The following is a 13,239-nucleotide window of genomic DNA, read 5'->3' on the forward strand; positions in this document are numbered from 1 at the left end:
GGTAAACTCTTGATTGTGTGCAAGTCTTTTACTTTGTAACCTGCTAGGCTCTTGCTTTCCCTTGTATACTCTACCGAGTCTTATTTATCTTGCTTTAGTGCTTGCTTGTTGTTTTCAGCATAAAGTGTTTAGATTACTTATAAATCATTTTCCCCTCACTAGTGTTGCTGGGAGCAGCAATCAAAACCAAAACCTGGTTTGGGGTGGAATACGCCACTGCTGTTTCTTCAGTATGACTTTTAAATCAGTTGAGGGCTGTATATAAAACTCCTTAGATGAGTTAAGAGGCTGTTTCCATGCAGTACATGTGAATCTGTATGTAATGCAGGCTGCACGTCGGCGCTATAAAATTCTGCATTTCTGTAGTTGTAGTAATAAAAGGACTGTACAAGAATCACCATGGAATATATTGTTGTGGTGACACAATCCCTAGTAAGTCTTGACTTATATTTATTTTTCTAATACTTAAAGTATGCATATTATGGAATGGACATAACTGGATTCTAAAGCAATTATGAAATACAGCAGAAGTCGCTTTTGATAGAAAGAAAATGCATGTGATTTTAGCTAATTGCTCACCAGTTAAAGAAAAAACAGCCCCAAGCTAATGGAATATTTATGGAAACTTGAATCTGCAAATTTGTACAACTTTATGCGTGAACTTTATATGCAAAAGAGTAAGTGTGGACAGAAGTAGGAATCCTCATATTTTGTTTAGAGATCAACTGAATAAGAGAGACAGATATCAACACTTAAGTGATCAACTTGTCCAGGGTTTTATCTTTCTTTTGAAAGTAAGAGGACTGTGAGTTGGAATGAAATTTCTTAGAGAACTGTTTATCTACCATTTAGATGTAGATGGAGTGATTCCTGGCTGCCTTATAGGGATTGCTGAAGCAGGGAAGATAGAAAGAATATAGCTGTGAATTATCTATCTCGTTCCCATGTTTCTTAGATCTAATAAGATTTTCTACTGGTGTGGAGTGGAAGGTTTGAGTAGTGCCATGGTAAAAGTGTTCTTCCAGACTGAAAACCTTTTGCTGTTAATTCTGTATAGAAATCTGAGGCACCTGAATACGTGTTCAGAGGACTTTAATTCCTTCACTAGTATCAAATACTATGTGATGTGAGGGCATGGCTTGCATATTACGACAGTTTTTCACTTAGAAGTTGCTACTTGGTGTTGTGAACTGCTATGTAATAATGATTTTAATCAATCTGAGCTACATTCCTTTTCCCTTTTTTTTGTTTGTTTGTTTGTTGGTTTTACAGTAGTTGTAAATGAGAGAAAGAAAAAGAACACTGTAGAGCAAAAGAAAATTGAACACATGAAACAAAAGTGCTCCGCGTACCGAAAGGAAGTACTAGCACTGAGGGAAAGAACTGAAATCTTGGAACGTCATTTAGCTGTGCTTGAAGAACAATGCAGAAGAGAAAAAAATAAAAAAGATTTCAGTAAGCAGGTAACAAGCCTGCGTATTGAGCTTTCTTTTTCTGAAGAAACAGCTGATGCCCTCCGTGAACAAATTCTGCAGGGTCAAGCTGACTATCGGGAAATTGCTTCTGAACTGGATGAACAGAAATCTATAAATATGACACTAGAAGACAAAAATGCCCAACTAACTAACAACATAGAAGTTGCCAAAGAATATATAATTGATAAAGTGTCACAAGTAAAAGAAATGCGGACCAAATTAGATGAATTATACAAGTGTCACTTAGAGTTTCACGCCATCGGTACTGACTTTGTCAGTGTAAAGGATTCCTCAGACTGTGAAAAAGATGAGCCAGGGACATCTCAAATTAGTTCTGCATGCATTCAGTCACAGACTTCTTCCATCTCAGATCTTGTGCAGGACCTCTCCTTTAACTATAGTCTTGAAAGGATTTGGGAAGTATGCAGAAGTATTGTTGATGTTTCCTCACAAAAAAGTCAGCACATCAAAGCACTGCTTCAAGACAATGAAAACCTAAAGGCGGGACTGAATAATGCTGAAAATCATAATCATCAACTTGTAATGAAGCTATGTGAGATTACAACTCACACTAGTCAGGAAGATGATCTTGTGAATCAGTTACATGAGCAAATAGAAAAGAAAACTCAGGACTTTGAAGAAAAGACTGCAGAAGATCAGAGAGTGATTGCACAATTTCAGGAGGAAGTTGCCAACTGTGAGGTAAAAATAAGAGAGCTTGAATATCTCCTGGAGGCTTCCAAGACAATGGAAGACAATGTGTCAAAACTCAATGAATTACTTAAAGAAAAAGAATCTATTATTGTTAATCTGGAGACAGTTACAGCAACTCTGCAGGAGAAGTCTGCAAATGCAGACAAAAATTTTGAAGAGTTAAGTAGCAAAGAAGCAAATCTGATTCAAGAAGTTATGCAGCTGAAAAACAGCTTGGAGCAGATGAAACACTCTCTTCGGGAAAAGGAAAAGAGTGAAATGGAGAAAGTGCAACGTATAGAATCGTAAGTAACCACTGAGTTAACTTAGAGCCCTTTGAGAATGAACTAGAGTTAAAAATAGTTAATGGGAACATCCCTTCGACTTAATGCATCTGCATGCTTATCAATGGCCAAACTACTACTTTAGGATGCTTTGGTATGCTACTTGAGTTCCAAGGGAAAACAGGAGTGTGCAAGGAAATAAAGAATAATATGGGGATTGCTGGTGGTTTTGTTGTACATCCCTCAGAATAGCATCTGAATAATTTATTGCTTCAGCATCTGATTATGAGAAGCAAGCTGAAATTCAAAAGAAATTGTTTAAATCTTGTCACTGGTCTAGATAGATTTAAGAGTCTATTTACAAATAGAAACCAACAGGCAGGGCATGGATTAAGCTGTAATTGCTGTTTCCATGAGATGTGTAACAGTAATGTTCTTTGTCTCTTTATTTTTAACATAAGGCTAGAAAATATTCTTTCTGAGAGTTCTGCCCTTGTACTGAATTTGAAAAAAGATTTGCAGAGGAAAGAAGAAGAGTATGCAGATCTAAAAGACAAACATTCTGATGCCGAGAAACAAATTCAGCAAGTACAAAGCGAGGTTTGTAGTCAACTGAGATATTTTTTTCTGTAAGATTATGCTTGGCTTTCTGCTGTTAAAACTTCTCAAACTTTAACTATGAAGCTGGAAATTTCACACTAGTGTGGCTAGCAGCAAATCTTAGGTAAAGTTGCCATTGAAGCTCTAGAGGGGACCAGAAGTTAAAACATGGTTTCACATAGATAATGAACAGAGGAAAGTAAAGTTGGTTAGTAGTCTGGAATAACGTTTGTGAAGAGAATAGCTAATCTGCCTCTGGAGGGGACTTGTTATTATCTCTACGTTACTGGTGACTTGCCATTGGTATCCGTGGTAACTCCAAAGCCTAAAACCTAAGTCTTGTGAAAAAACGCTGATAACTGGGAAGAAGAATGCTATTTACTTGAAGAGAAATAGACTAATTTCCAGAGGCTCTTTAATATAAGCATGTATATTTTTTTTCTTCAATTTCAGTTTCAGTGATGTTAATAGTTAAAATTTAATTATTAAACAAGAAGATATCTTAAAACCCATTTTGCAGGATCTTAGTCTGAAAGTTTATTGGGTGTGCTTGGGGTGGAAAATTGAAGCTTAAAAATGAATTCATGTCTTCCTTGGTAACCTTGCACTTGCTGTCGTTTTCCTACTCAGCAATTGTTTGTGAATTCCTCTTTATTTAACAAAGAAGTATTTGGCCAGGTTGGATTACAGAAGTCTTTTAATGAACCGTGAGCTGTGCTTACATTACAGGTGTCCACGATGCGTTCTGTGGAGGAATCCCTCAGGAACAAGATGGAAGAAATTGAAAGGATTAATAACCAGTTTAAGGATGAGCTGGATTATAAAGACTATACTATCCAACAACTTAAACAGGTATTTTTCTTGCTCTTAATTTTTATTAAATGAATGATGCAGGTTTTCCAAGCAACAGGAAAAAGGTCAAAAAAAAATAAAAAAATTGGAGCAAAATGAAAGTGGCCAACTGAAATTAGCGGTAGACCATGAAAGATATTCAAATAATTAGTCACTACAGAGCACTGGCAGATTGCTTTAAATACAATAATCTGCATAGTAAATACATATGTAATACATGCATATAACCTGAACTTGTTGAGTGACATCACGATATGTTAATTGAAATGTCTTACCATAAACTCTTTTTATCAGCTTGAGTCCTTATTTATGCTATATGAAAAACTTATTAATTCTAGGCTGTCTTAAAAATTCTGCTTGTTTCTACTGTGTATGCTTTTCTTTCATCATGAAATATAGGAGCTGGAGGAAAAGGACCATAATCTTCAAAAGTGGCGTGATGAGAGAGATCAGTTAGTAGAAGCTTTGAAAGAACAGCTCAAAACTTTGGCTTCTAATGTCATACAAAAAGAGACAGAAATAGCAGAACTGAAACAATCTGCTTTAAAGGATTCAAGCAAGGTCAGCTCTCCTTTCCTCCTACCTGATTAGCTACCCATAAATTCTGTAAAACTCCTGTACCTGCTCTTTGTATTCTGGGTGTGGTTCTGTTCTTGAACACTGTCGTATTGACATCATGTGCAACTAACCAAAAAAAGCACCAGCTTTTATTTTTGTTCTTCAGAAACAGAATTTCTGTTAATTACTAAAATTTCAAATTTTTCAGTAGTTCAGATAAACAGATGTAAGTTTGATGCTTATGATCCTACAGTCAGACTGGACATCTGTAGCTTTTTCCGATAATTCACAGCATTTCCGGATCCCAAGCTAGGCTCAATACTCAGACAGTAGTTCTGTCTCAGGTTTCTTACTTTCTTTGCTTTCTCTGAGGTAGTATCTACAATGGCATGAAAAGACAGAAGGGGACGTGGAGAGAGATTAAGGGAAGCATCAAAAAGCAGAGGGGGGATGATCTCTGGAAGTTGCATTTCTTATTTCAACATCCAGCTTTTAATCAGGATAGCCAATCTAAGCCGTAGCATAGAATTTCAGAAGCTAAACAGAAGACTAAATGAGTTGTGCTCTTTTGAGAATGTTTGGATTCACTTTCTCTGAGAAGAAAGATGTTCTCATAGCAAAACTTCCCCTACAACTGCCGACTTTCTCACAGTACCGAGGATTTGGGAACAAATAAAAACTCGGGTTATTATATCTTAAGAGAGATGAAGGCTGAAGCACATAAGTAAAATAGATGAATCAAAATATATTGTATTACAACTTCCCAGGCAATTCTATGACTACTGCACTTGTAACAGTGACCATACAAATCCGTGAAATGTTACTGTTCTTGAATAGTTAAGTGTTCTAGCCTGCAATTCTAAAACTGATGCTACTAAGTAATTGCAATACTGCTTGTGTGTGTTAATTCCTTTTGCCAATCCCACAACTCAGCAGTTTTTACTGTTTATTAGGATAATGCAACTGTGATAGAAGAGTTAAGAAAAGAACTGGCTGACAAAGATGACTTTATAAAGGAATTAAAACAACGCATTAACCACAGTAGCCCTCAGTCTTTACCAAAAATACCTTTACTTGAAGAAAGACAAAGTAGAAGGAATGACTCTGTAAATGAAAAGGTATGATTATATTTATAGAAAGTCAGTACTTAACATCTTGTTAACCCCTTTTTGTTCTTCTGTTTTCCTAGGAGATACTGGAGCTGGAATCATTTTTCTTAGCATACAGTCCTTTAACTACATATTCAGTGATGAGTACTTGTTGGTTCTTTTTGTCTTCCACTCAAACATGAGCTCTCATCTTCTCAAAAATATTTTATTTACTAGAACACCATCTCTCTGTGTACATTATGGAACTTTTCCATGCAGTTTTCCATGTATTCGTATGTGGATGCTGAAGATTAGGCAGAGGTTTAGCCTTTGGTGTTCTAACATAGCAGCTGTGAGCGTGCAGAGTATGGGGGGAATGGATGACAAAACGACCAGCGTTACAGATTTTGTCCCTAAATAATGTCTCGCTTTCTCTCTTTTGGAGGCAGAATACTGCCTGAGACTGTTAGTGAGACCCAGTAGGGTGTATCTGAAGATCACACAATGAATAGATGTTACTACCTTCCCACACTTGTGCTGTGTTTCAGCTTACGTGTTCATGTGGCGTCTGAGCTTGAGGTTTTACACTGTAACTTTAGAAAACTCGAGATACTTTGGAGGTCTAATGCATAGCCTAATCTTTACTCCTTTTAAATATTTACAGCCTAGGAAACAACAAAGCAAAACTAAAACTGGAGAAAGTATTCCATTAAGATGCAAAGCTGAAGACAATTATTTGTCACGTCAATGTACTAGGAGCCTCACTTCATTAAATGAATCTGAGGTTAGTATGAAACTTCAGATCTGAAAATGTTGTGATTGTATTGCTTTTGATAAGGAATGAGTAGGAAAAGATCTCATGTTCTCTAAACAATTCCCAAGTTTTAATTTATTTATCCCTTTCAAGGTGATCAGATCACCTGTTTTTATAGCCTTTGATAGGAATAAAAGCTGTTGAAACAATTGTGTGATGAATTTTTGTCAGGTGCTGTTGAAAACTCTCCTCATGTTAATGCTTATGAAGTGGCTCATGATTACATAAGTTACTTGGAAAAAATTCATGGAGCCACTGAAACGGGCACAGCAAATTGAACTTATTTTCTTCCTCTGCAGGATTTCTGGACATTGTTTTGTTAGCAGATGATGTTAATCATTCCTATATAAGTTTTTAATTGCTAACTTTCATAAAATAGCAGTTACATATATTTTAAAAACAAAGTATTTATTAACCAACTTAATTCTTGGAAATACAGTGGGTGGTGATACTCCATTCAGATTCTTAGCAGAGCCTGATAAAGTGGCTCTGACTACTTTTTGTCTTTCTACAATCTTTGGTAACTTTTTGAGAGGAAGAAGACTCCCCTCAGGGGGTCGGAACAGTGTAAGTAGTAAAAGCTGCTAGTCTGTGTTTGGGACACTGGAGTTTGCTAGTTACTAGCAGCAGTAGAAGCAGCCATCTACCATTTTCTGATGTCCCCAGCAGCCTGTCTTCCATGTGTTCAACCAGCATCTGAACTCATTTTTTATATGCTACCTGAATTCCTGCCATAGAGAAGGAGGAGTCCAGGTGATCTCAGTTCTGACTTTGTTGTTCCTGTTGAGAAAAACAGGATTGGGTGGATTGTGGACAGTAAGTGCTGCTGGGGAAATGCATACTGACATTTCCCTGTCACTTAGCTGTGCATTTGCTGCCATTTGACCATGAGCAGGTACATGATAGCCTTCAGCTTAAGTACGGTGTCATTGCATGAATGTATTCTCTCCAGGGAAAAGATAGCAATGGAGTTCTTTAATGACTTGTACTGGGCTTGCACCTTGCCAGCTGGACCTTACTTATGTAAATAACATCTCTAGTGTAGAAGAGGAAGGGCAAATTCCCTAAGATTAAGCTGGAAGTTAATCGAACACTTGAATCAAATGCTCCTGTTCCTGCCCAGTTCTGACGCAGCAGAGTTGAGATGAAGAAAATCGTGTCAGTTCTACCACCATTCTCTATTAAAAAAAAGTGTAGTTGTCTGTGCCCTTGAGAAAAAATGACTTGTAAAGTATCAGGCTCAGTTTAACATGGAGAACTTTTTTTGTGATCATAGATTGGAAATAATTTTAAATGTAACAAGTTCTAGGAAAGAAGGGTAAAACTCTGCTGTAACTGAAATAGACTCCTTCTGTTACAAGTGTTCTTACAGCAGGAAAATCGAATGCTTACATATCCTTTTCCAGATGCTTTATAGATTTTTAATCTCATGGCTACCTTAACACTTGCACTTAAAATTCTTCTGTGCTATCAGGAGCATTTGGAAACTGTCCTCGACTCTTCTGGAGTGTCCGCAGAAAATGGCAAAACTAGTCGGTTCCCAAAACCGGAGCTGGAAATCCCACTGACACCTCTGCAACCTGATAAGATGGAGATAAAGCAGCACGGCAGCATGATACCTTTAGGAGTGAAAATGCCTAAGGCAAAAAAGAAAAGAAGTGATGACATGGATGAGGTATGACCTAGACCCAACAGAAAACAAAATATCTGGTGCCTTTTTACCATTCTCATTTAAGCATTAAAAAAATGCTATTTCTACCTCAGTAAAGTAGTTGAAGAATTTAATCAATGAACTGCTTTAATGAACAAAACTAATAGCCAAGCTCAGTGATAATGGTTTAAGAGAAGGGAATTTCTCTTAACTCCATTGTGTATTTTCTTTGAAACCTGTAGACATAAATCAGCTTTTTAGACATCATGAGATGTCTAATACTGATATCTTAATGTCCTGTTTTTATAATTGAATGCTTATTTATTATTTGATTTACAGTGGAATAGTTACCACTAGCAAATACTTCCCTACTATTAGCAGAAGTGTTTAAAGTGTTCACTTTTGTGACATCAATTGTTCTTTCCAAAAGAATCATGGCTGAAACTTGTCTTATTTTCCCAGGATTTTGTGAAAAGTGAGAACACGAAAAATACAAAATCTGTCATGGCTTTTAATTCACCCTCTGCAAGTGACGAGAAAATGGTTGTTTTTTGTTCTAGTTTTGACGCTAGCTTGGGACTTCCTGTAATTGTGTGGTCACACGAAAGAAGCAGTGTCTTATCCTTATGTGTATACCTGAATGGGAATCTTACATGCTTATGAGCTCTTCCTATTAAATTCCATAAGCTAACCAAAGGGCAAGTCAGTCTGTCCCCAGAGCGTGTAATGGCTGTACTGTGTAATGATTTGGAGGGAAGGATATTGCACACTGAATAGTTGGGAAGAGAAGCTTTAGTGTATTATCGTGTGCTTTTGTAAGTGAAGCCCTTGTATTAAACTAAGGTTCATATCATTAATATGCATGGCAGTTATTAAAAACAGATGTTCACATGTGATAGCAGTATCCTTGGCATGGTCAGAGTATGAGTAGTAGATTTTTCCCATCTGTTGTCTTCTGTTTTGTATGTTTGTTTATTTTATGTAATTAGAACAGCTTATGTAAGAAACAGCTCCACAGCTTGGGAGCTACTTTTAAAGAAACTACTGCCTTATTAAGAAACTTTAAGAAACGTATGCCTTGAAATAGCTGAGATTTTGACAACTCCCTAAAGGGTATAAAATTGTCTACATTACTTGCCGTTGTGGTATCATCAGCATAATGAACAGAGGTGTCAGTAGTAAAGCTCAAAATGTCAACTTAAAATAACGTTGAACTAAAATGAAGTTTAAACAATGCTCTTGTTTCACATGTTCACATCTCTGTTGAACAGAAATCCGGAAAAGACTACTTCCTGAGAAAGCGAGTACATGCTTCAAGACAGACTAAAAAGAAGGATGAAACACTGCAAAAAGTTGGAGATTTTATTCAAAGCTCTCCTTCTATTATACACTCTAAAGGTTGGTGTAGAATAAGTTTTATTCCATGTTTTCTAGACATTGCAGAATGGCTTGTTTCTGCTGTAGGCTATTAATGTATGTGTTCTGAGACTTGTCTGCCATGTTAAGTTGTCCTTTGATTTATGAAGTAAATGCATTTATTCGTCTCTTCAGAGATTCATTATTACATTTGTGAAAACCTACAAGTATACAGAGAAAGTTGGTTCTGTCCTGTGCTTCTGTCAGCACGAAAGTTAGGCCTGTTGTTTAACTCCTGCTGAAGTTTCTGACTTCCAGAGACTTCTGAGCCATGATTGTCTTTCATACTCCATTTTAATGCGTGCTTTAAGCTGCCGTACCTGAAGCTATAAACTGTTTCAGCTATAGAAGCAATAAAGAACCTCGATGAACAAATACAATTTCTGAGTATTTTCACTTAAATTTTACGTGTCATTTATAAACCAAGTTTGTTACAAAGCTTTTTTTGCATTCATTGATTTAAAGACTCACAAAACCAGTAAGTTGATTGGTTTATGTATCAAAACAAATTTCTTCTAGCCAAGAAGCTGATGTCAGCAGTAAGTTCTCCTAAATCAAACGAACCTGAAAGTCTCGAAGAAGGAGAGACCAAGCCAAAACGATGCAAAAGGAAGCTGTATTCCACTGTTGTTTCTGGCCCTCTAGATATACCTGCTTCTTCGGTAAGCGATTATACTGTAGTCTTGGCTTAAAATAAACTTCTAAGGAGTCCAAACAGACTGGAGGTTTCATCTATTTGTAGGGGGAGGTTGAAAGTACTGAGGTATTTCTTTATTCTACCAAGTCATTCTTGTTGGTCTTCCTGCTGTTCTGTTTTAGTTTGTCCTCAAAGATCTCTGTGTTTGGCTGGCTTACAGTTTACTAAGTAGGTGATGTAGCAATCACGGAGATGTCTTCTAATTTGGAATCATAGATAATTTCAGTGTGTCGGAGTGGGATTATTCTACTACACGCTTTTCTAGAGCACAACTTAGACAGCTTTTTAGGTATGCTTAAACTATGATCTCCTGTCTAAGCCAACTGCAAGTTGGATCTGATGCGCCAGTTTCATGACTCTGTCGGCAGCTATTGTGCTAAGAACATTCTTGCTCTGTTGGAACTGCATCTTTTAATTATATTAGAGTCCTTTTTCTGTTCAGCATAGTGATCATTTGCCCATACTGTAATATCCCTCTGAGTTTTTTGATGATTTGACGAATGATAGGGGCACAAACCAAAATGTTATTTTTTTTTTGTTAGAGGATGAAGAAGATGAGAATTTCTTTTCTCACTGTAGTTCTGAGAACATGGAACTGAACCGAGAACTGAAATTCTGGGCAAGTCATAGCTACAGGGATTGAGGCTAAAAATGTTTTCTGAACGCTTCATGTTTCACAAAACAAGTATTATAATACTCTTTTGAAAACAAGTATTTCAAAATGAAAGCTGCCTTCAGGCTTTCCTCAGATGTGTGTGCTTTTTTAAGATAAACAGGATTTTGTACATTCTCCATATTTGTTCCTTGTGATTAAGCTGCATTAAAATGATCTCGGTATCCCATAGTTTTCTGAATAAAATATAATAAGCAAATTCCATTCTGAAATCCATTTAGGGGAAGAAATATGTTTGCGTGGGTCAAGAAGAGCTTGTCAGTCTTGTGTGAAAAGATGAGTAACTTTTGAAATGTTTTCTTCAGGAATCTGAGGAACAAAAGAAGGAAAGTGATCATCTGATCATCAAGCGACGGCTGAGATCCAGAACAGCTAAAAAACCTTGAAGAAGCATGTTTGTTCCCCTTTCTCAGGACATACTTTTATCGTATTATTAAAACTGGTTGTTAATAAACAGTAACAGTTACTCCGTTGTGTTCTTAAATTTGTATATAGGTGTATGTTGCAGAACGGTGGGAGAAAAGCAGACGACCACAGCTGTCATTGACATATTATCAGCGAATCTCATTTATTCCTTGGCTGCGTGTACCTTTATAATACGGATAATTAGCTCATACATATTGCAAAAGTAGAGCTCATCATTGGTTCCCAATTACATACTATCCCCGAGTATCTTAACAGCTTGTTGTTATCAACTGAAAGCTACTCCCTTGCTGAGTTCCCAGAACCATGGCTAGTTTCTCACCATCCCAGGGCATCCTGTTGTTCTTGCTGTCCTTGCAGGTGTTATGGCTGCTTGTTTAGCTGCACCGTGTTTACGACCCTTCTCAGCTAACTAGCTGTAAAAAACACTCTCAGGAGAAAGGAAAAAGCAACACTAAAAGAGAAAAGCAGTAGTGAAAGGGAAAAGCAGCAGTGAAAAGGAAAAGCAGCAGTTAAGGGGAAAAGCAGCAGTGAAAGGGAAAAGCAGCAGTGAAAGGGAAAAGCAAGAGTAAAAGGGAAAAGCAGCAGTGAAAGGGAAAAGCAAGACTAAAAGGGAAAAGCAAGAATAAATAGGGAAAAGCAGCAGGGAAAGGGAAAAGCAAGACTAAAAGGGAAAAGCAAGACTATAAGGGGAAAGCAAGACTAAAAGGGGAAAAGCAAGACTAAGAGGGAAAAGCAGCACTAAAAGGGAAAAGCGGCAGTGAAAGGAAAAAGCAGCAGTGAAAGGGAAAAGCAAGACTGAAAGGGAAAAGCAGCAGTGAAAGGGAAAAGCGGCAGTGAAAGGGAAAAGCAAGACTAAAAGACAACAGGGAAGTGAAGGTGACTCTTGTGCAGATGTCATGGTTTTGTAATTTTCATTAAAAACCAGTCGAGACTAATGTGGCCTCATAGCGCTCAATGGAGTCCCAGGGGAGATAGTGGGAATGAATAGGGGTTCACATCTGTATGCCCCGAGGCTGTTGCTCGCCTCTCTGACTGTGGCTTTAGGCTCCAGAGCTGATGTTGGCTTCCCTTACTGTGGCTTTATGGCCCAGGGCCAGTGCCGGCCTCATGGGCTGGGGCTTCTACCAGCTGGATACAGCTGCTGGCTGAACTGGCCAGGATGGAGCCTTCCCTGCACAGCCTCCCATGTGCATATCCACCCCAAGAATGGAAGTCCTCCTTCTATGCGTACCCCATTCCACCACAATGAGGAAATCAAACCATTTAGGCACCTGAAATGCTTTTGCTCCTTCAGTCTGGCAGAAAGCAATGCCCTCTGTCTCATGCCATCTCTGCACAAACTGGAAGGGAATGGGGAGACATATGTCAGATCCAATGGGACAGGACTTCACTGGCTGCAGTTTAAAAGCAAATCACCCCAGCTCTCGTTGCCCTCTATTGCTGGGTACCCCTTACCCCTGGCCACTGGATTTCCACGCATGCATCCTTCCTTGGAGCTAAGTGTGCCTTTCCCAGCACCAAGCAGCGAGCTGGAGTCAGCACCAAAACCAAAACCTCCTTGTGCCTTTCCCTGTCCTTCTTTCACACATCGTCTTTTAGTTTCAGAAAATATGGCCAGACCCCAACAAAACAAGAGCTCTAAGACAAAGCAGCTGCTTTATTTTCCTCCTCCCCTTTCCTCATCTACACCCCACAGAAAGACCATTTGCCAAGTAAGGGATGCAGTGATCAGGTGTATGAGGGGCAAAGCGAATCAAGCTTAATTTCAAAGGCTTGTCTCTTCCACGTGACTTCCCTGAGGTCTGATACAATCGTACAGTCATAGACTCATAGAATAGCCTGGGTTGAAAAGGACCACAGTGTGCAGGGTCTCCAACCAGCAGACCAGGCTGCCCAGAGCCACATCCAGCCTGGCCTGGAATGCCTCCAGGGATGGAGCATCCACAACCTCCCTGGGCAACCTGTTCCAGTGCGTTACCACCCTCTGTGTGAAAAACATCAACCTAATATCC

General features: G+C 38.3%; 1 protein-coding gene across 5 annotated transcripts; it reads left to right on the forward strand.

Annotated features, from left to right (window-relative positions):
- Positions 1-1,275: 1,275 nt before the first annotated feature.
- LOC146755950 (kinesin-like protein KIF20B) lies at positions 1,276-11,264 on the forward strand. 5 transcript variants are annotated; one of them, XM_085525060.1, is made up of 11 exons: positions 1,276-2,473; positions 2,914-3,052; positions 3,782-3,904; positions 4,304-4,465; positions 5,416-5,580; positions 6,215-6,334; positions 7,839-8,039; positions 8,478-8,558; positions 9,287-9,413; positions 9,951-10,093; positions 11,107-11,264. In XM_085525060.1, the coding sequence occupies exons 1-11, from the start codon at positions 1,329-1,331 to the stop codon at positions 11,185-11,187; spliced, it is 2,487 nt and encodes an 828-aa protein (XP_085381186.1). In that variant the 5' UTR covers positions 1,276-1,328; the 3' UTR covers positions 11,188-11,264. The 5 variants fall into 5 exon arrangements, with proteins under 5 accessions (XP_085381186.1, XP_085381188.1, XP_085381187.1 ...); XM_085525064.1 differs by having other exon boundaries at positions 2,395-2,473; positions 2,919-3,052; XM_085525062.1 differs by lacking the exon at positions 7,839-8,039.
- The last annotated feature ends 1,975 nt before the right edge of the window (positions 11,265-13,239 follow it).

This window comes from Coturnix japonica, chromosome 29, assembly GCF_054131305.1.
Source record: "Coturnix japonica strain WE chromosome 29, WE-NBRP24, whole genome shotgun sequence".
Lineage (NCBI taxonomy): Eukaryota > Metazoa > Chordata > Aves > Galliformes > Phasianidae > Coturnix > Coturnix japonica.